At 43.0% G+C, this 23,181-nt stretch overlaps 1 protein-coding gene across 3 annotated transcripts; it reads left to right on the top strand.

The window, feature by feature from the left end:
• The first annotated feature begins 3 nt into the window (after positions 1-3).
• DNAJC18 (DnaJ heat shock protein family (Hsp40) member C18) lies at positions 4-14,243 on the top strand. Of its 3 annotated transcripts, none has more exons than XM_048499847.1 (8): positions 4-131; positions 4,600-4,783; positions 5,829-5,974; positions 7,063-7,248; positions 8,247-8,359; positions 9,202-9,311; positions 9,921-10,093; positions 12,754-14,243. In XM_048499847.1, the coding sequence occupies exons 2-8, from the start codon at positions 4,689-4,691 to the stop codon at positions 12,876-12,878; spliced, it is 948 nt and encodes a 315-aa protein (XP_048355804.1). In that variant the 5' UTR covers positions 4-131; positions 4,600-4,688; the 3' UTR covers positions 12,879-14,243. The 3 variants fall into 3 exon arrangements, with proteins under 3 accessions (XP_048355804.1, XP_048355794.1, XP_048355787.1); XM_048499837.1 differs by lacking the exon at positions 4-131 and adding an exon at positions 2,980-3,157; XM_048499830.1 differs by lacking the exon at positions 4-131 and adding an exon at positions 3,231-3,312.
• Positions 14,244-23,181: the final 8,938 nt, after the last annotated feature.

Below are 23,181 nucleotides of genomic sequence, written 5' to 3'. Positions count from 1 at the left end.
GGGGAGGGGAGGCGAGGCTCAGGGCGGCGGAGGCCGCAACGGCGACAACGACGACGCCTCCCCTTCGCCTCGCAGCGCGACCGTGCGGGAAACCAAGCCGAGACGACGGCGCCCCCACCCCGTCCCCGAAGGTGACCCCCTGCGACTGCGCGGTTCGGCCCCGCTTTCCCTCGCGGTGGAACGGAGTTGCCGCACGGGCAGCGATAACTGCGTAGCCGGAAACCATCCGGGCAGCCAATGGCGAGGCATGTTGCGACGGAGGCGGGGCTACCGCCCTAAGCGGAGACATTTGCCCGTCTCTTTATATAGCTGACAAGGCCAGCTTTCATGGTAGAGTTAAAACTGTGACATTAAATATAATGCTTAGCCCATTGGTGTAGCTCAGTGATGGCGAACCTTTTCGAGACCGAGTGCCCAAATTGCAACCCAAAACCCACTTATTTATCGCAAAGTGCCAACACAGCAATTTAACCTGAGTGCTGAGGTTTTAGTTTAGAAAAACCGGTTGGTTCTGAGGCATGTGTTACTTGGGAGTAAGCTTGGTGGTAGTCGGTGGCTTTGCTTTGAAGCAACCGTGCAACTCTTCCAACGGGTGAATCACAACCCTAGGAGGGTTTACTCAGAAGCAAGCCCCATTGCCAACAACTGAGCTTACTCCCAGGTAAAGGATCACACTTTAGTTCTTTGCATGAAAATCAGTGGGGTTTAACAGGGTTACCTACACTGCTTCCCGAAAACTAAGGCTGATTCCGCATGGACCCAAAACAGCAGTGTGAAAACAGTGTGAAAATGGTATAAAACCTTTTATACTGTTTTAAACCCTTTTATACCATTTTCACACCACTGTTTTTGGCCCATGTGGAATCAGCCTAGGACATCTTAGGTTTACTGCTAATAATCGAGCCCAGCAGCCCAGGTCAGCCTAGATGGCGGGGGGGGGGGGGGGACTCTGTTTTCATGTGCCCACAGAGAGGGCTCTGAGTGCCACCTCTGGCATACATGCCATAGGTTCGCCACCACTGCTATAGCTGAAGGAAGCCAGCCCTCCCAAGTGGTCGTTCCCTTGTTGTAATATTCTGCTCCCAAGTCTATGTAGCTTTACCCCTTTCGTTCTTTTAATCTTTGGACCTGTTTGTTATTGTTAGCCAGATATTGTTTTTCTGTTGTACGTATGTTTTATTTAATGATTGATATTTTACATTTCTATTCTGCCAAATCTTCCAAGAGAATTTGACTGCTGTATGACTGGGCTACTGATATTGCTGCTACTGTTGATTAGATCTGTGTTGTTGGAGGTATTGGATGTTTTAAATTGTTTTAACTGAAATGTCATTTATTCCTTTTATTGGGGTATATGGATGTGTTTGTTTAATTTGTATACCACCCAGAGCCCTTAGGGGATAGGGCGGTATAGTAAATCAAACTAATAAATAAATAATAAGGGACTCGAGGCAGATTACATATATATAACAAATATATAATTATAAAAACATAAAATATAAATATTAAAAACCAGTTAATAACAAGATGGCATTTTTACAGGTCAGTTGACCGCAACAATAACATCTAAAGCTGTAGAAAGCTTCCTGAGCTTATAGATCTAGAGTGGGGTAGCCGCGTTGAAGGTTGGTGGCTGAGATAAAACGCAAATGAATAAGATACCATATAGACATGTTGCTAGTCTTTCAAGTGGTGCTGGACTTTTGTTTTGTTGTGCAGCGCAGTTTGTTGTGCTGCATTTAGCTTGCTGAAACTAGACCCCTGCTATGTAAATATTTATTTGTTTTATCTGCATACTTGTTTCTCGCCATCACTGAAGTCCCTGGGTTGGGTGCAATCAGAAAATTGTAGAACAGCCTTTAAAACTACCATAAAACTACTTAAAAAACCTTCCCCCTATGCATCATTTGGAGGGGAATCCTAAACAGGTCTACTCCAAAGAAAGTTCCATTTTATTCAGTGGGCGTACTTACAAGAAAGGGTTCCTGGGATTTCAACCTCTATGTGTCACGTTAATTGACTGTTGTGGTTTTCCTGGTCTTCGACAATACATTGTCACTTAATAATTATACTTTTCCTCAGTTTTGGTTTTAGATTTCTGATTGATTCTACAACTCTAATGTTATTATATTGTTTATTGCATATCCCATCCTGTCGATGATATTGACTCACTGTGTAATCTGCTGTAAATAACAAAGATAAAAAATTCAGAAGGCAGCCCTGCTGGGATCCGCACAAATATTACGCCGATACATTACAACTTCCTAGGCCTCTGGGTGAGGCTCAAATTGTAATGAAGGCCAAAAACCAGCTAAAGATCTGGCAGCTGTGAAATCTACAATAATAATAATAACAACAAACAACAACAACAACAACAATAATAATAATAATAATAATAATAATAATACTCTGCCTCAGAAAGCTCATTGGTTTCCTTTGTGCCTAAAGAGGGTTCTGGTTCCATGATAAGGCTACAATCCTATGGAACAAGGTAATAAACCCAGACAGGTCTCCATCTTAATTTATTTGTGGCAAAATAAACAGGGGCCTTCCAGCATGGCAGTGAGATGCTAAAAAATCTCAGCTGGCACTTCTGCCAACTGAGACTTCTTAGCATCTCTAGAACCGACTCCCCGTTAAAGTATCTATTGCAAAGCACTGAGGGTTTTTAGCCCTAGCAACGCCTCACCAGCATATATACAGAATTACTGCCAAGGGTGCCTATGAACGAAATCACGGGAGACTTAACGGCGTGTGGCGCAAAGAGAAAGAAAACAGGAAAACAGAATGGCTATGGAGTAAGATTGCTCCTTTCCCCTCTGCCTCAGCAGAAGAAACAAACAGACATGAGGAAACGATTTGCACCCCACAGTCGCGTTTTTCCCAGGCGCTGCAACGGGATGCAGCCTGGACTTCCGGTCTTCCAAGGCACTGCCTTCCTTCTCTATGGCCGCCGGTGGAGCATGTTGTAGGCCGCGTTCTCTATGGCCGCCGGTGGAGCGCCGCTCTAGGCCGCGACGCTCCATCGCACAAGGCATCACTCATGTGCAGTGGAAGTCACCAGCTGGGGCTACGTTGACACTGGGATGCAACTGGAGAAACTAGCGTGAAAGCCAGCCTTGGTGGAGGTCTGTCGCTCCCGCGGCAAAAGTTCTAGGTGAGAGAGCGGGAGGGGGACTACAACACCCAGGTTGCCAGGCTGTCGTGGGAATTGCAGATCACGTGAACCCGTCTCGTCCCTTTTCACCTCTCCTCCCCTTTTCTCCAAATGGAAAATGGCAGCGCTGGGCCATGGGGAGCGCTGGGCTGAAGGTAACTCTTCCCCGTGCGGTGACCTCAGAGCCTTGTGGGATGGAGGGATAACGGGGGAGGCTGGGGAGGGGCTGCGTGCTTGAAGTGATCACAAGGAAAGGGGTCTGTATGGTCGGTGGCATCTTTAAGACTAGCGGATTTCTTATGGCATAAGCTTTCGTGTATGGCATAAGCTTAATCCGGTGTATGAAACAGGCGCATATCATACACGTGTACAGACAAGAAAAATTGGAAAAAAGTGAGCCAAATGTATATGGAATGCAAGAGAGCAATAAGGTCTGGTGTTTCTGTGCCCAGCTCAACTACACACATAGCAATGTATTCTTGTTTGGTATCCATTTGAGGTTTGCTTAGACATATTACAGGTATGCCAGTGCTTTTGCATGGCTCCAGTTTCTGCATTCCCCTCCCTCCCCCCCCCCCCCCACACACACAGACACACACACCTCCCCGTGTGCATTTGCCAGTTCTCATCACGCACAGGATGAAGTGGGTTCTGCAAGAATTTGTGGTATGTGCTATTTGTTTGTCTTTAGGGCTGCTCTGTTAGATTAGCTGCTTGAACTGCTTCCCTGCAATTCTTCATACTAGAAGCACTGGAGGGGAGAGTAGGCTGTGAGATGGAGGGTAGTGGAGGGAGAGAAATGTCAGTGGAGTGGGGAAGGGAGTTTGCTGTTATTAAACATGATAAGGCGTTTTGAAGCAACTGTGCAGGATGGAAAGGAACAGCAACCTAAAAGCCTGAATCCAGGATTTCATCTAAATCTATTTACCAGTTTAAGTGAACACCCAGTGTCAAGTGTTGAGAAACCATGTCAGTGAAAACTAGTCCTGGTTTTTGCCTTTCCTTGTAATCTTTGAAGCTCCAGCTTTATTTCTCTTTCCATTTCCAAATGCGCCTGTTGCATGTGCTGGGGCCAGCTTCCTTTTCAAATCCTTCAGTTAGCACACTAGTTGGAGTTTACATGAGCAAAACAAGGTGTGAAGTTGGGTGAATCACCCCTTTATTTTGCTTTTCATCCTTTGGGCTCTGGTAACAAAAAACTTGTAAAACAGAGAGCTCCTATGATCAATGTGACATCAAAACAAAAGGTACAAATTCCAGTAAGTATCCAAATCCTGCAGTATTTCTTGTTTGTTTGTTTTCCGTATGAACGATCGCCTAAATTACACGTGTGGCAGGAACAAGGAACTCCTTTTTCTCTTTGACCTCAGGGGCGTGTGTGCATGTTTTGTGATGCCTGCATCTTTGTGTTGTCCACCAATCGCACCTGCCTTTCTTTGTAGCATTAATTGATGAGCTCAGAAGAAATCCATATGCAGCAGAGGAAACACGAGAAGACTTCGACTGCTGTTGCTGTAGTGACTATCTGAGGATGAAGGAGGATGTGTCTGACTGTTGGAGGAATCAGCCCCTCCCTGGAGAAGGAAACAGGACTTACACGAAAGAACAACTGCTTGGGGTTCAAAGGTAAGCACGAAGTCTCTGTGCCTACAATATGTATGCTTATCAGTTGTCACCTGTAGTCTGTATTACTAGATTCCTTGTGCAAAGTTTCCCTCGATGAAGAGGGGGCAATTCTCATTTATTTACTTCATGTGTACCCTACTTTGGAGAGCCAGCATGGTATAGTACAGCGGTGGCGAACCTATGGCACGGGTGCCAGAGGTGGCACTCAGAGCCCTTTCTGTGGGCACGCGTGCACAGAGTCTGTCATGTGGAGGGGCGGAAAATCACCCCTCCCACACACACACATCTAGGCTGGCCAGGGCGCGATTGTTTACTTGGGAGTAAGCTCGGTTGCTGGCAATGGGGCTTGCTTCTGAGTAAACCCTCCTAGTGTCGTGATTCACCCATTTGAAGCATTGCACAGTTGCTTCACCAAGCTTACTCTCGAGTAACGCGTTTCTAAACTAAAACCTCAGTATTCGGGTTAAATTGCTGTGTTGGCACTTTGCGATAAATAAGTGGGTTTTGGGTTGCAATTTGGGCACTTGGTCTCAAAAAGGTTGGCCATCCCTGGTATAGTGGTTTAAGTGTCAGACTGGGACCTATAAAAACCAAGTTTGAATCCACATGGAAGCTTTGCTGGGTGATCTTGGGCCAGTCATGCACTCTCAGCCTTGATCCTGGCTAGTATTTGGATGGGAAGACCTCCAAGGAATACCAGGAGCAAGAAGCAGAGGCAAGCAATGGCAAACCACCTCTGAACATCTGTTGCCTTGAAAAACTTACTATGAGTAAAACCGCTATGAGTCAGCCAGCTGTGACTTGATGGCAAAAAAGAAAAGCCCTTTCTCTCCAAATGATGTGCCTGCGTAAGTCTGCAGATCCACAATTCAGAATAATATACTAGAATAGCTCCTCTTTGAATTATGAGCCCTGAAACTTCCATTTGTGGGGGGCAATGGGGTTTCTGTACTCACAAGTACAAATTGGGGCTCAGTAAGAGATTTTTTTTTGTACAGGCTGTTTGTGACAAATGTGCCATTAAAGATTTGTGCTTATTTTGTAGAATAAAGCGGTGTAAGAATTATTATGAGATTCTAGGCATTGAGAGCAATGCCACAGACGAGGAAGTGAAGAAAGCGTACCGAAAGCTGGCCCTTAAATTTCACCCCGACAAAAATTGTGCTCCTGGAGCAACGGAAGCATTTAAAGGTATTTGACAACAATATCTGGATAGGCTGTGGTTCTGGGGTACAAAGTGAGTGTTGTGCTGTAGAGCTTCATGAAAAGAGAAAATGTTCTAGTACTCTGACCCCCCAAAAAATGTAGGACCAGAGAGATTGTAGAGGCTGATCTGAATCCTATCTGTGTTTTCAGCTGGTAATTCCAAATATGTAGGGTGATACCTTGGTTAAGTTTAGTAATTTCTTTGCTCTGTAGTGTTCATTGAAAAGGCACAGTATGTCATTCCATAGAGGTGGCTTTATATTATTCAATGGAAACTTGGGTAGAAATGTTCTACAAATGGAATGGTCACCCTACTAGGTAGACCTTCCCCAGGTTGCCCCTCAAGTTGCTGGTGTTCCCCAGGATGGTCATCTGAGGGACCCCAGGAAGTCCAGTGGGCTGCCAAAGGTTAGGGAAGGTAAAAAAATTCCAATTCCACTGACAAATATTCTTTCCTCAAATAGAAAATTATCCAACATTATGCTGCAGTCCCATTTGTGTTGCCATTGGCGTCTTGAAGGAAGGATGAAATATAAGTGTTACATCGTTGGAATGCTGTCCCGGCCATTCTGGAAACTAAGCTATTCCATAATAGGGGTCTGCAACCTGTGGCTCTCCAAATGTTCATGGACTACAATTCCAATCAGCCCCTGCCAGCATGGCCAATTGGCCATTCTGGTAGGGACTGATTGGAGTTGTAATCCATGAATATCTGGGGAACCACAGGTTGCAGACCCCTGTTCTATAATGTCCTGCTTATTTCAGTTGTGTTTATTTTAATGGCTCCAATTTTCTTTCCCAGTGTGGACACATTCCTTTGCTATAAAATGCTTCTCAGAGGCACAAGGTCATTTTACACTATCAGTAGCCACATCACGCCAGAGAAATACTCTGGCGCCCATAGAGCCAAAAATAAAGAATCCAACCTAAAGCCATGGAGGTTTTTTAAAAAAAAACACTTCAGGGCTACTTTCTGAGCAGCTGTTATTGCAAGCCAATGTTATGCCAGATTGCAGTCACCATGGCTAGTCCCAGGAACATAACTTCTTGTTTCTTGCTCTTCCACACTCTAGCAATAGGCACTGCTTTTGCGATTCTGAGCAACCCTGAGAAAAGACTGCAGTATGATCTGTTTGGGGATGAAGAAGAGCCCGTGTATAGCAACCTGCCCAAACACTACAATTATTATAGGGAGTTTGAAGCAGACATCACACCAGAAGAAATATTTAATATGTTCTTTGGTGGTCACTTTCCAACAGGTGAGTCTTCTTTTTTTCTCTGCCTTCACTTTTAAGTCTGACAAACGCCACCTTTAACTAGTGTTGCCCCTGTGTTTTCCCCTACAATGAAAGCTCCAGATACTAACATTTTTCTCTTCCTCCTTTGCAAATACTCCTCTAGAATTATAGCAGTTGCTGTTGTTTGAGGGAGCTTAGAAAACCACCTTAACGTGTTCTGAGGGGTGTGAACACAGGCCACTAGAAAACAGTGTAAACATTTACTTTTAATTCAGCTGACTTCATGCCGGGTGTATGCACGAGAGTTAGTGTAGCGTAGTGGTTAAGAACAGCGGGTTCAATTCCCCACTCCTCCAGATGAAGTTTGCTGGGTGAACTTGGGCCAGTCACAGTTCTCTCAGAACTCTCTCAGCCCACCCAGAGGCCGGCAGTGGCAAACCATTTCCGAACGTCTCTTGCCTTGAAAAAACTGAACAGCATTTTATACACACACACGAGAGAGAGAGAGAGAGAGAGAGAGAGAGAGAGAGAGAGAGAGAGAGAGAGAGAAATGAAAAGGTAGGATTTTATAAATTGGCTTATCTTGAGACTACTACGTCTCTAGAAAAAGGGTACAGACAGTAGTCTGGCAGTACATTTTTCTGTAGAGTTACATCCTTGGGTGCAACTCTTTTTAAGATTGCCCTGTTTCTAATCTGGTTGATACTATGGTTTTTTCAGGTCTGCCCAGCCAAGTATGCGGGCCCCAAGTAGACAGTAATTACATGGGCTAATGCCTGACGTCTTTGTCAGTTATGAACACCAGGAGCCTTCTGATGCCACCTCAAAATTTAATAATAAAATGGAAGAGCTGGATTCAAATTACATAATTTTAAAATAAGATGGTGTCCTTCTTTTGCCTTTTAGGGATTCATACTGCAGATAAGTCTCTTGACTATTCCTAAAAGTAAAAACCCCTTCTGACTTGCCTTGTTAAATTAAAAATACCCCCTTTATTCCTTTCTTTTTTTTTCCACCAGGAAATGTGCACATGTTTTCAAATGTGTCGGCGGATCCTCCCTGTTACCCGTCCCGGACCAGAAATGAAAGGACCTGGACACAGGAGGAAGAGGAGGAAGAAAGCCAGCCGCAGGTGACTGGGAGAAGGGAGCTGTCATAAGTATCCAGAAGGCTTCTCTAGTCTTCTTATTGTAGTACAGTTTCAGAGGGTAGTTCTGGTGGTCTGCAGTAGAGGAGCAATATTTGAGTCCAGTAGCCCCTTAGAGGTTTTCAGGGTTTAAGCCTTTGAGAGTCCAAGTTCCCGTTGTTATCTGATGAAGGTTGCTTTGACTCTCAAGAACTCACACCCTTGATCTTGCCACTGCAGAAATCCAAGACAACATTATTGGGGACGGGGACATTAAAAAGGATCCTTGTCTCTAACAATCGCAAGGGAGTACCAGTGGTGCCTTGATGCGAATCTGAAAGTAGTCTTTTCCCTATATTTTGTATTAAGAGTAGTCTTGATCAGAAGTGAATTGATGTCAGTACTGGTTTTGTACTAAGCTAAATCATAATCAGGAGCTGCATGGCGTAGTGGTTAAGTGCTTGCACTGCCACCCACACAGTCAGGAGTTTGAGCCCCCTGTGGGTCAGATATCCTGGCAGCTGGCTCATGGCCAACTCAGCCATCCATCCATTTCTTGATCGGTAAATGAGTACCTAGCTCATAGCTAGGGGGTAAAGAATAGCCGGGCAAAGCAATGGCAAACTACCCCACAAAAGAGGCTTGCCTATGAAATCACTGCTCGCAGTGGTACCCCAGGGTCGGACACGACTGAAGGGGAAACTTTACCTTTAAATCATAATCAGTCCTGTCTAACAGTCCCAAGTAACCTTTAAAAAAAATCTTGGGACTCTCTTTTTATCATCATGATTTAGATCTCATTCCATTTCTAGCTTATGCCCTTCACTGACCATTGTTTTCATTTCCAGAATACCTATTCGGCATTCGTTCAGTTACTGCCAGTATTTATTATAATAATTGTGTCAGTAGTAACTCAGCTGATGGCTACTAACCCACCTTACAGCCTGTTCTTCAAATCGTAAGTCTCAAATTTTGTCTTTGCAGTTCTCTGTTGATGTACGTCAGGAATGTGTTAACTTTTTCCAGATGACGAGGATGTTTTACGAAAAGGCTTAACCATTAGAATTATATATCAGTTGCTCTTTAAGTTCAGATGTATGCCCTGTGAGGTTGATAAATGCTTCTTGCATTAGAAGACCCCTTTCAACAGTCCAACATTTTATGCAAGGTGCTCCCCCCTCATAGGGACTGTAATATTTCAGAAAGTACATGTTTTGCATTTTACGAACTTGTCTTGTAGCCTTCTCTCTTTCCCTTAAAGAAGAAGTACACTTTGGCTTGGATCTTTTGTATCACTAGTGGAAAGCACTGATGGTCTGGGATCTTCTCTCACCTCCCTCTGGAGTATTTCCAGTCCTGGGAAAATTTCTTTCTGGGATCAAGAGACCCCTGTGTACTGATGGTGGGTCTAGTGGGGAGAGGGAAGGGAAATTTGCCTCTTGCTTGAGTGGAGCTTCTTGCATCTGCAGATCACAGGATGGAAATCTTCATACATAAAAGCATGAGTTCTACAGAATTGTTCTTACATAGTCTTAAAACTCTTTTCTGCACTTGCTTGTTCACACAGGACGGTAGGACACACTTTTGTTAGAGAAACACAGAACTTTCAGGTGCCTTACTATGTTGACAAACATTTTGAACATAACTATAATGGAGAAGCTCTTGAGCTGCTTGAAAAACAAATTGAAAAAGAATATATCGACTATGTCCAGACAAACTGCAGGAAAGAAAAGCAGCAAAGTAAGTTGGTTTTAACCATTTTCCCTTTACTGTCTTAAAACTGTAGCTATATCAACCTTTGTCTCAAATTTTGATAGACACTGATTTTGTGGCACAATGCTTATATTCTGTTTCGTTTGTTAAGCGCCCTGAAAGCACTGGCCACAAAAAGACCGCCAACAAATGTAAATCTAGTCAGCTCCTATTAACTGATAGTGGTATCATGGAACCTTCACAAACATTACTTTGCTGAAAGTAGTTCTCACTATATTCCTGACTTTCCAGAATTTGACGTCTGAAGTGAACCATCAGTGTGTGTGTTTACAGTGCTGTCAAGTTACAGTCAACTTTTAGCAACCCAGTAGGGCATAGGTGTCAAACTTGCAGCCCTCCATATGTTATGGACTACAGTTACCATCATCCCCTGCCAGCATGATGCTGGCAGGGGATGATGGGAACTGTAGTCCATAACATATGGAGGGCTGTGAGTTTGACACCTGTGCAGTAGAGTTTCAAGGCAAGAGACTAACAAAGATGGTTTGCCATTGCATCTTCCTTTGCTTAGTGACTCTAGACTTCTTTGGTAGTCTCCCATCCAAATACTAACCAAGGACGGCCCTGCTTCGCTTCTGAGATCTGATGAGATCAGGCTAGCCTGAGCCATCCAAGGCAATAGTAGATTTTTTTTTTCAAAACTCTTACACCTTTTAAAGGTGTAAGTACAGAGGTGTAAATACAGAGACTGAGAATTCTGAAGCTTTGTGGGAGTGGCTGCTGGGAATCAGCCAATGGCAAAGAGCCTAAAAGGCAAGAGATTGATGTCCTAGAAGGCAACTGTTAAAGGAAGTTCTTAAGAGAATGATAGAATGTGTGAGGGCCAGAATATCCCACAATCCTTGGCATAATCTTTGCAGGGATCTTGTGCCTATGGAAAAGCTAGTTGGATCCAAACCATTCATCATTTTACACTTAATAATCTCTCAAAGAGGCAGACTATAGTAGTAGTTGTTATTTTTTAAATCCATATAGGGAAAAAAATCATGTTGTCTACTTCTTCCCAGTATCCCACCAAGCTCTGTGTATTGGGAGTAGATGATGCAACAGGATCTGTAGATATTTACAGTATGTGTATATCTGCCAATGTAAATATGCCATTGAGTACGTTTAAATTTTGCAGAGTACTGCATTGCTATGATGAATTCTATCAACAGCAACAATATACATGTTCATAATAAGATGAACTCTCAACCATTCAGTCCTGCTTTCTTCTGTGTTGGAAGTAGCTATGGTGATATTGAACTCAAATCGTAAATGCATATGTTATCTACTTTCCAACATTATCCTCAATAGACAGATTAAAGTTATATTAGTATCTGTCTCTCCATGGAGGCAGCACTGTGTAGTGGTTAATGGCTGCATTCTCCAATCTGGAGAACTGATTTTGATTCCCCACTCCTACACATAAAGCCTGCTGGGTGACCTTGGCCAGTCACAGTTCTCTCAGAATTATCTCAGCCCACAAAGAGGCAGGCAGTGACAAACTACTTTCCAATATGTCTTGCCTTGAAAATTCTACAGGGTTGCCGTAAGTTAGGGGTGGCCAACCTGTGGTGCTCCCGATGTTCATGGACTACAATTCCCACCAGCCCCTGCCAACACGGCCAATTGGCTGTGCTGGCAGGGGCTGATGGGAATTGTAGTCCATGAACATCTGGCGCACCATGGGTTGGCCACCCCTGCCATAAGTCAACTGTGACTTGACAGCACATGCACCTCTCCACAAGTTAAATTAAATGTTACTTGTATTTATTTGTTCCATTAAAAAAATATTGTACTGCGATAGAAGCTAGAGAGAAGATGCTCATGGAGATTGTATAATTCTGAGATCTTGCCAAGGTGGGGGAGGCAGTGGTGGGATTCAGCAGGTTTGCACCACTTCGGCAGAACCAGTTGTTAAAATGGTGCTTGTAAACAACCAGTTGTTAAATTATTTGAATCCCACCACTGTAGGGGGGGGAGGGGGTTAATGAACCCAAGTCATCTCATGTTTTGAATGGCAGCTTTTCCTCAGTATTTTTCAGTACCCTGCAATATTTCCTTACCTAATACAGTGATGGCGAACCTTTTCGAGACCGAGTGCCCAAATTGCAACCCAAAACCCACTTATTTATCGCAAAGTGCCAACATGGCAATTTAACCTGAATACTGAGGTTTTAGTTTAGGAAAAAAACAGTTGACTCCGAGGAGTGCGTTACTCGGGAGTAAACTTGGTGGTAGTCGGTGGCTTTGTTTTGAAGCAACCATGCAACTCTTCCAACGGGTGAATCACGACCCTAGGAGGGTTTACTTAGAAGCAAGCCCCATAGCCAGCAACCGAGCTTACTCCCAGGTAAAGGATTGCGCTTTAGTTCTTTGTATGAAAATCAGTGGGGTTTAACAGTGCTTAACAGGTTTACCTATACTGCTTCCCCAAAACTAGGTCTTAGGTTTAATGCTAATAATTGAGCCTAGCGGCCCAGGCCAGCCTAGATGGGGGGGGGGGGGACTCTGTTTGCGCATGCCCACAGAGAGGGCTCTGAGTGCCACCTCTGGCACCCGTGCCATAGGTTCGCCACCACTGACCTAATAGATCCACAGCCACAAAACAAAAAAGTACAATAGTTGTCTTTTTCCTGTTTCAGAATCGGAGTTGTCTAATATGGCCACATTATACCGAGATGAGCGGCTGAAGCAGAAGGCAGAATCCCTAACCCTTGAGAACTGTGAAAAGCTTTCCAATATCATAGAAATACAAAGGAGTCGCTGACAGGCAAGAGCTTGGCCGTCCTGCCGAGTCATGGATGCTGCCAGTGGGAAGTTCCAACTTAGTTCTGTTTTTTTTCCTTTTTTACAACCAAGAGGAGAAAAAAAAAGCATAGACTTGGCACTTGGTCCCTTCGTCGTGTGTGATCTGTGCCGTATATAGGCAACGATTGCTCAATTAAATACTAGATGTTCGGTTCCGAGGGAGATTTAATTATGCTCGACAGCAGTCGTCATTTGATCATTTCAGCCGTTCAAGCACCGCCCAGATACTTCCCAGGAACAACAACTGCTCTTCTGGCTGTTTTTGCCACTCCGTATTAGATCAGTTAACTTGCTTGACATTTCACATTGTCATTTTTCCCTTCGTTTGGAGCCGCTCTTCTGCCTGGTTGACGACAAACGCTTAGCTGGGGCACCATTTTATTTATTTATTTATAAATGTATCTGTTTAATGGTTTGTCTATTTATTTATCTATTTATTTATTGGGTGCATTTCGACCCTGCCTTTCTTCCGTTATGGAACGCAAGGCATCTCACATACCGTTCCCATCCGAGCAGAGCCGTATCTGTTCCGCTTCAACGAGACTGCATCGTTACGAAGCCCACGAGCCGGCTGTAATACGTTTAGATCCAGTTCGGATATTCATTCCTGCTCTTTGCAACAAAGCTGGAAGGAAGGGCACTCAAGGAGGGGCGCCCCCCCCCCCCCATACATTGGAAGTCAGCGAACCAGGACTTTTGATTGACAGGACCACTTGGAAGAACAAAAACGCGCTAAAGCTGGAAAAAAGGGTGTCAGTGTTCGTTTATCATTCTGCCTGTAGTCATATTCTTATTGTGAAGTGTTAATAAGAATGCCTGTGGTGTGTTCTTAGCTTTGAAAAGAGCCTGTTTCCGAACCGTAGAGCCATATCCCCTATTGTTTAGCTGTTGCATTAGTATATTGGTTTGCCTGTGGAAATCAGAGGCAAGGCCGCAATTCCTTCTAAGCCTCAGTGTTGGGGTGTCAGGCAAAGTCTTTTGAAGCTGGAATGGGTGGAAGCCATCCCCGGACAGGAAAGAATTAGCTTCAGTTGGTTTCCTGTAAACATCAGTATTGACTTTCCTTCGCTGCTTTTTAATAATTACATTGAGAAAATCATCCTTGGGTTCATTAGAGGACATGTCAAATGCAGAAGTTGTATGAATGGTATTAATGAACTGACCTCTGAACTGACTCTGAACTTTCAGAGGTCATGAAGAGATCATCCAAAAATCTCTTTATGTTGCCACAGGAGGTGGTGATGGCCGCAAACCTGGATAGCTTTAAAAGGGGTTTGGCTAGATTTATGGAGGAGAAGTCGATCTTTGGCTACCAATCTTGATCCTCATTGATCTGAGATTGCAAATGCCTTGGCAGACCAGGTGCTCAGGAGCAGCAGCAGAAGGCCATTGCTTTCACATCCTGCATGTGAGCTCCCAAAGGCATCTGGTGGGCCTGCTGGACTAGATGGACTCTGGTCTGATCCAGCAGGCTTGCTCTTATGTTCTTATGTTCTCTTGTAAAAAAGAATACAGTTCTTGTAAATACATCATTATTTTGTGGGGGAAAAGTTTATTCTCAAGTTTCTCCATAGATACATTGGCCAGTTCGGATGCAAATTTACAACACAGCAGATGAATCCTCCAGTTCAAGCCCTTTTTCTAACCTGGACCGCTTAGAAAAAGCTTTGGCGGGTTGTGAGGATTTTTCTCTTGGGTGTTGTGGGTTTCCAGGTTATATGGTTGTGTTCCAGTAACATTTTCTCCTGGCGTTTTGCCTGCGTCTGTGACTGGCAAGATGCCAGTCAGGAGAACGTCAGGAGAAAATGCTACTGGAATATGCCCATACAACCCGGAAAACCCACAACACTCTGGTGATTCCAGCCGTGAAAGCCTTTGACAATGCATTTTTCTCTTGCTTTGTTCAGCCAGGATGGCTTTGCTGCTTCCTCCTGGCTAGATTTGGGGACTAGCTTTCCTGTTTTCATCCCTTTTCTTCCTGGCCTCTTTCTCTCTGTGTCCTCTCACGACCCTTTCTTTAATAAAAGTAGTTCATGATAGTGAAGACCATGACCAAAGCACCAATCCTCTGGTGAGAAGGGGGTGAATCCGTGGCATTGCGTGTGGTCTCTTCCTGCCCCGCCTCAATTTCGCTTTAATGCGATGTCTGATTTGGTTGACGTATGTTAACTCGGTTTTCTAAATTGCAAGGTGTTCTTTTTGATAGATTTCTGTAAAACATCTCGCAGTAAAAAATTCAGAAGGACTTCTGGTTGCGAAGCTGCAAAGAGTAATAGTAATTCTATTGAATAGTAATTAACAGTAATAGTAATTCTATTGAAAATTCATGTTGGGGTTTTTGCGGTGAATGGCCAACTGGAAGTTCTCTCGCCTGTATTTTCTCCCACTTTTCTGTGTGCTTTTGAGTTTGATTCTGCGGTTTTGCGTTGGCCTCTTTTCAAGGGAAACTGGTTCTCATATTTCCTGAGAACTAACATTTTAAGGATCTTTCACATTTTTAGCAGCTGGCTAAAACTGTGGTGAGATTCCTTACCTGAGTGATCTGTCCAAGCCCAATATATCCATAGCTTTGTGAACCGATTTTTAAAAGGTTATGCTAATTATTTTGCTGAGATTTGCTCCTCTGGAACATGGTAGAAGTCAAAAAACCACCTTGCAGTCTCTTCAGTTGTCTTCTGCTACAATCACCACACTGCCTACAAGCAAAAAAAGATGCAGTAATTCAAGATGTACCATTGAAACAATACGAATATTATAGGCCATAGGTGTCAAACTCGTGGCCCTCCAGATGTTATATACTACAGTTCCCATCATCCCCTGTCAGCATCATGCTGGCAGGAGATGATGGGAACTGTAGTATATAACATCTGCAGTCATAGTATATAACATCTGCAGTCATAACATCTGGAGGGCCACGAGTTTGACAACTTTTGTCTTTTGTCATTTTGTCATTTTTAAACAGGCAAATCTCCCTTTTGAACATCTGAGGGAAAAAATACAGTATTAACTGGCCAATGATACTTTTTCCACGAAAGCCAAAGTGTGAGTGCATTGCCCTGTTACGAATTGATTCATCCAGCTACAAAAAAAGTGTTAAATGCTTGCATTGATCCTAATAGGATGTTCGGTATATGAGTGCATTCAGAACCCTGTCTGAAATATTTGGTTTCATGCTTCGCTTACTCTTTTAGTGCTGAAAGGCAGGAATTAAAGTGACTTGAAGGTCACAGTAAACTACTAAATGTGACTATACTGTTGATTGCACTTGGCTTGGCTCTTAATATGCACATCCTGACGTTACTAAAGTAGACTTTATAGGATATTGATACCAGTAGCACAACTTTAGGGAATTGAAATCCTGGCACATTTTGGGGTGTAGTTGGAAATGCAGTAATACTGGATGGCCTTGCCCTTTGGATCCGAGCAGTGCAGGAAATCCTAGGGAGCAATCTTACACCCACCAACCCCAGCCCCCAACAGTTACTAATGAGCAGCTCTGATTCATGTATTTCTGTTTTAATTAGTGATATGATGAAACCCCTGTTCCCTTCTGAAAAGGAACTTCCAGCTATTCCAGGGAGCAGCAGTGGCGTAGTGGTTAAGAGCAGACGCACTCTAATCTGGGGAACCGGGTTTGATTTCCCCTTCTGCCACTTGAGCTGCGAAGGCTTATCTGGGGAACTAGATTAGCCTGTTCACCCCAACACACGCCAGCTGGGTGACCTTGGGCTTTTTGGAGCTCTCTCAGCCCCACCCACCTCACAGGGTATTTGTTGTGGGGAGGGGGAAGGAGATTGTAAGCCTCTTTGAGTCCAAACTCTTCTAAAGAATGGCACATATATGCTGATGCAGATGGGTAACATGGATATCTGTATTCTTCAGACTTTCTTTTTGCTGCAAAGTCTCTTCAACATTCAGTTAAATGCTGTTGCAAGAAACATTTTGTGTGCTAGCTCATTTCTAATGGATATGTTAGAGGATGCTAAGTAGCATAATTTGAATAGTGTTTACTTATAAATAGGCAGTGTGAGGATGCTGTAGTGAACCTGGTGGTCTTTGTTTTCGTGAAGCGTTGCCTCTCCATAGCAAACAGGCTATTTTTACAGACTGTGTGGCATGTGCAGTAAAATTCTGATCAAGTCTCTGGCTTGTATCTGCACGGTGTTTCACACGCTGGTAAACTATAACCTTTCATGTGGCAGAAGGTGGGGAAATTAATAGTTAAAATCACCTCAGTTATATGAATTGTACTGTAAAGTTTCTTCCTATGTATTTTACCACAAGCACCAAGTATGATTACATCTTACTTGCAATGGATTGCAAATTATTGAGAAATTATTGAGCAAACTCCTTAGGAGGAGATTTTGAACTAAAACAGATGACCATTGGCGCTTTAAAGACTTAATATTTATTTTAACATAAGTCAGAGATCAGTTAGATACATATGGTGCAGAAAATCATTTTACATATATTTTTGTATCTATAATAATCACAGCAGAGGTTGTTGAGTTGAGTTGTTGCAGGAAAAGATATGTCGTAAATGATTTGTGATTCTCTACCTGAGGGACTAGCACAGATGTGGTTATTACACATAATGAATGAAGAGAGAGGTCAGAGGTTCCAGCCTCTCATGGGGTACAAATAAAGCCTAATAGTGTAAAACATCTAATCTTGAGTGAGACAGAAGTGAAGAAAAAACTGCATAAGCTGATTTTTTAAAGGAATTTGTTCTTGCTGTTATTTAAAATACTGTTGGCATTTAAAATACCCATGGTATATTATTTAACACTGATTAAACTTCAGTGTTAACTAAATTGCATCTCTTCTGGCCTCGCCTTAACATTTGCTTTACCACCACAGAAATATTTAAGATGTAGTATGCTGCTGTTTGTTGTTATATGATTTCTATTTATGTAAAAAAAGTAGGTGCTATGTCTGTAGAGACCTGATTTTAGTACCAGAAGGCCATGTGACCTGGTATGAACCAGACGATGCACTCTCAAAGAGTTAAATTCCATCCAAATTAGTAGCTCTTCCTTCCCAAAACTACTTCCAATGTGGCATGAGCATCTAGACCGCCACCAAAATGTACCCAGAAGTGCAGAGTCCAGCAGCTGTAATGCTCTGAGCAGCGTATCACATAGATCAGTGGTTCTCGAACTTTTTGCAAACTTTTGGGTCAGGACCAACCTCAATCACTTGGAACCCTTGCTCCATGTTTTCCTTGAGATAGCTGGCAATGAGACATTAGCTTTTGCCCTTGATAACATTGTACTACATTTGGAAAGCATGAAGCAGTCTCAAGTGTAGTAATGTGTGTGTATAAAATGCTGTCAAGTCACAGCTGACTTATGCCAACCCAGTATGGTTCAAGGCAAGACACTAACAGTTGGTTTTCCATTGGCTTCCTCTGCATAGCAACCTGGTATTCCTTGTGGTCTCCTATCCGAGTACTAACCAGAGCCAACCTTATCTTCTGAGATCTGAAAATGTCAAGCTAGCCTGGGCTATTCAAATCATGGTAGAAAGTGATTTAGTCCTAAGTAAATGCAAACTTTATTTATTCTCAAGTGTCTTTTTGCCCCAAGGATGGGATAGCAGCATACATGGTATGTAATCAATTCTCCCCACCTTGTTTTATTATCACAGGGACTCTGTCAAGATAGTCACTAACTGAGCTAAGACCACTCAACATTGTTATTGTTATTATTATTGTAGATTTCACAGCTGCCAGATCTTTAGCTGGTTGTTGGCCTTCATTACAATTCGAGCCTCACCCAGAGGCCTAGGAAGATGTAATGTATCGGCGTAGTATTCATGCGGATCCCAGCAGGGCTGCCTTCTGAATTTGACAGATGTTAATTTTGTCAATTTGAAGATGTTTCAAGTGCTATTATTATTATTATTATTATTATTATTATTATTATTATTATTATTATTATTATTATTATTATTATTATTATTATTATTATTATTATTGGATTTGGTATACCGCCCAATCCCCAGGGCCAGGTCTCTCAGTGCAACCCTAAAGCAAAATTGCACTCTTCTGAAACTTCTGAGTTCAGTGGACTTAGATGGGTACAACTCTTGAATGGAACTATCCCGTTTAGAAACTGCCTGTTGAGTCAACAGCCACTGAACACTGGCCTTTCTGTGAGCAGCAAACTTTTCCAGTGGTCATGGCATCTATCACAAAAGATTTAATGGCCAGGATATTCTTTTGTAAGACTGCTTGATACTTTTGTTTGTGCTGAAAGAGACCGTGTGATACCTGATGTATTTGAATACTTGTTATTTAGATATGTACTGAAAGGATCTAAATGCAGCAAATGTCTATCCGGTTTTGTGGTTTAACTTTATGATATTGATGAATCACTTGAACCACCTCTCAGAGGAAAGAAACTGATGGCGTGATATTATTCCAGGTTCATCTTTGGTGTCCATACTTTGATTTTGAATTTTCCTGGCCAGTTTCATCCCAGCTGTACTTGCATATTTCCAGCTAAACCATATGCCTGGGAACATTTTAAGCTATGTTTCAGGGTCAGTAGTTCTGTTAGGTAGTATCTGATACACAGCATTTTGGTCCTGCTGCAAAGGTGTCTGCTTTATTAACATTTTGCGCTCAGATATGTCGCAAACTGCAGTAATGCTAGCACTTTGAATTTTAAAAAATATGCAGAATTAACTGTATTTGTATTTATTTCACCCGGTCAGGCAACAGGTAAATCTATGGCAAATTGTAGCATAATCTAAAGAACTGGTTACCCTTATAGTGAGATGGCTTTTTACATGTATTAATAGTCATCCTTTTTCCCCTCTGACATTTTTTCTGAATGTAAATATAAATAGGCAACATGGTTATTGAGTAGAACTGCACAGAATCTTGATTGTACCGTTCATTTTTCATAAGTTGTATATGTGTGTATTGTAACATCAGATGACTAGTACATAAGGTGTGGTTGAATTCTGGAAATACCTTATCGTCTGAGGATCATTGGACTTGAAGTAAACACAATTCTTTATTTTTCTGGCCTCAGTACTCAGGCAATTTCAGTGGGACCGCAGCAGTACCTGAGGACTGTGCCCTAAGATTGAGCGACAATGTTCCTTTCCCCCCTCCCCCCTATGTAGTGCATTGTTTATTCTTGAAATGACAACTATTGCAAATGTTATATGGAAATAAGACCTGAAATAAAAGCTGTATATCAAAGTTCAGGATGCTCATTATTTCCCATTACATCGCTGTAGTCAAATCCTTACTATGGATTTTACAGGGGGGAAACTACTTGGTCATCATGGAATATTAAATATTGCAACTTTTAAAAGCCAAATGTTAGGAAATGACAGCCAGGTCATCTCTAACGCAAAGTACAACTACCACTATAAAGAGAATTGGGTAGTCGCGGCCCCGCCCCCCGGTTAACTGTGTATTTCCCTCCTCCCCACCCTGCCATTTCAAGAATGCAAAATTCATTTTGGTAAAGTAATCTTTGTGAAATTTAAGATGGGAGTTAGAATAATGTTAATAGGATTACCAACCCAGAGACGGGGCCAGGAGCTCTCCAGTAATTTCTGACCGATTGCCAGACTACAGGGATCAATTTCTCTGGAAGAAATGGCAGCTTTGGAAGGCAGACCCTATGGCATACCATAGAGTACAGGAGAAACAGAAATCCTAGAGTGAAACCACCTCCCTACCTCTGCAGGAATTTCCCAGGCCAGATTTGACAACCCTAATTATGTTAAATGTTTGACTTGCAGTCTAACTTAAAGGATGGTAAAACACATGTTAGTGTTAGACTTAAGCTTATCAACTTGAGTCTGATGTTTAACTGGAATTATATAGTAATAAGCAGTGTGTTAAGCTGACATTCAAATGTTCATTCCTACTATTGAGACAGTTCACATTCTCAGAGAATCAGAAAAAATGCACAATGCAGGAACTGGTTGGCTTTGTAGAATCCTCTAGGGCACAGGTGTCAAACTTGCGGCCCTCCAGATGTTATAGACTACAGTTCCCATCATCCCCTGCCAGCATGATGCTGGCAAGGGATGATGGGAACTGTAGTCTGTAACATCTGGAGGGCCGCAAGTTTGACACCTATGCTCTAGGGCCTAGTGGTTATGAGCAAGCTTACCTCTGAAATCACCCCTCAGTCTTGCTGTGTAGCCAAGACACTGGCAGATGCAATAATAGGTCCCTTTATCCCTTCCAAATTGGACAGAATACTTACAGATGGCGAATACTATCCGCCCCAACTGGTATACTGCAACCAACATTGCATAGACCAAAGTGAAGGCCAAAGCAGGTACAACAGCTTTCTCATATCTGTTACAAGGATGCCCCAGCGGCTTTTTATCTTTATTTTTTGCAATTGTGAAGGTGTTGGTGGGATCATCAAGGCACCTCTATTCGCTGCACTGCTTCACAGCATTTTTAAATCACTTTAAAGTTGCAGAGTTGTCCCTGCTAGGCCAGGGGGTCCCTTCCTTGTGTAGGTTGCCAGCCTCCAGGTGGCACCTGGATATCTCTTGCTACTACAATTGATTTCTGATCCAATGACCAAGATCAATTTCCCTGGAAGAAATGGCTACTGTGGAGGGTGAACTTTATGTCATTTATACCCTGCAGAGGCCTGCCCTGTCCTCTTTAGGCTCCACTCCCAAAATCTACAGGTATTTTCCAACCCAGAGCTGACAACTTTGAAAGGTTTAAGTCAATGGTGGGATCCAAACATTTTAATAACAGGTTCCGATGGTGGTGGGATTCAAACAGTGGCGCCGCCGCACACACGCACCTCCAGTCCCTACTGGGCAGGGAGGTTGCTTTAGTAACCCCTTCTCGGCACTCAGGAAAAAATAGTAACCACATCTAGAGAAGTGGTGAGAACTGGTTGGATCCCACCTCTGGTTTAAGCCTTGAGGGCTCACTGAAAGGTATTCACACATTATCTACAACACAGGCTTAGTGTTCTTCATGTTCTTTCACAAGGGTTTTATTTTGGCTGTCAAGTCTCAACCAGCTTGTGACAACCTCTTAGGGTATTCAAGGCAAGAGGCCAACTTGTGGCTGTTGTGGGTTTTCCTGGTTGTGTGGCCCTGCCCTGACAGTTTTTGTTCCAACTGTTTTGTCCGCATCTGTGACTGGCATCTTCAATTCAGAGGCGTGTCAGGGTACCTAGACTAAACATTAGGAGCAAAAACTACCAGACCACGGCCTCAACAGCCAGTTGATTCTGGCCATGAAAGCCTTTGACAATACACAGACTAGCAGGGGACTTGCCATTGCCTTCCTGGACAAAGTGACCCTGATATTCCTTTGCTGTCTCCTGTCCTAACACTAACCAAGGGCAACCTCCCTTAACTTCTGGCATCTGACCAGATCAGTCTAGCCTGGGTCATCCACGACACCTGAAGTACAGTTCCAGTTTTAATTCAGGGAAAACCGATAACTGCCACAAGTTGAAATGTATGCAGCAAGGATTCTATACACATACAAATGGAGGGACAACAAAATTCCAACAAAACAAGACTGAATCTTGAAAGTCACAGAGTTGGCAGAGTTGGCCAGTGCAGGCCGACAGCGGTTATAAGAGACAAGAATATGGACAATTTTCTGAAAGACTGGAAATCCTTTGCGGACTACTTATTGAAAACATGTACAGAGTAACAACGGCAGGATTCAAGTCTTAAATTAAAACAGTGTATTGGATTAAGACAACTTTATAAGGTCTAAAAGTGGGAAAAAATGTTGATATTAATTATAAGCACTGAGTTAGAATTATGATATGTGTGCAGGCGTTTGTGCATGTTTTCCCCCTTTTCATTTAGTATTACTATTATAGGGCGGAGAGGGGTCTAGGTTGGGATTTTTTTCCCTGTATCTTTCTATGTACATGTTATTTACATGAGTAAAATAAATAAAAATTCTCAATAAAAAAAAGAAATTTATAAAACAAAAAATTTAAAGTGTCGTGTACTCTTTCTTTTCTATTAATTACAAGCGTATGATACCCAGGAAAACAGGTCCCGGTTTAACTCTGTCAATCCACATTTTAGGCGCCACTGTTTAAGCTTGCAAACGGAGGGGAAAAAGACTAGCGCGAGGATGCGCGCAACCGGCTCCCTTCCATCAACGACCGAGCGCGCGACCGCCCCCTCTCCATGAACCACGGGATGGACAACCGGCTCCACACCATCAACGAACGTCGGAGGCGCGGGGCGTTTTGATTGGCTGCGCGGCCTCTTCTGAAAGG

Source organism: Sphaerodactylus townsendi, linkage group LG01, assembly GCF_021028975.2.
Source record: "Sphaerodactylus townsendi isolate TG3544 linkage group LG01, MPM_Stown_v2.3, whole genome shotgun sequence".
Lineage (NCBI taxonomy): Eukaryota > Metazoa > Chordata > Lepidosauria > Squamata > Sphaerodactylidae > Sphaerodactylus > Sphaerodactylus townsendi.
Note: the sequence above shows the minus strand (reverse complement) of the source record. Positions and strands in the feature narration are given on the sequence as shown.

Bases quoted from the DNA above. Each gene is read 5' to 3' on its own strand.
- DNAJC18 (XM_048499830.1), top strand. From the start codon at position 3,276: ATGGCAGCGCTGGGCCATGGGGAGCGCTGGGCTGAAG. The intron at 3,313-4,599 runs GTAACTCTTCCC...CTTTCTTTGTAG, and splicing joins TGGGGAGCGCTGGGCTGAAG to CATTAATTGATGAGCTCAGA. The intron at 9,312-9,920 runs GTAAGTCTCAAA...TTGTTCACACAG, and splicing joins TACAGCCTGTTCTTCAAATC to GACGGTAGGACACACTTTTG.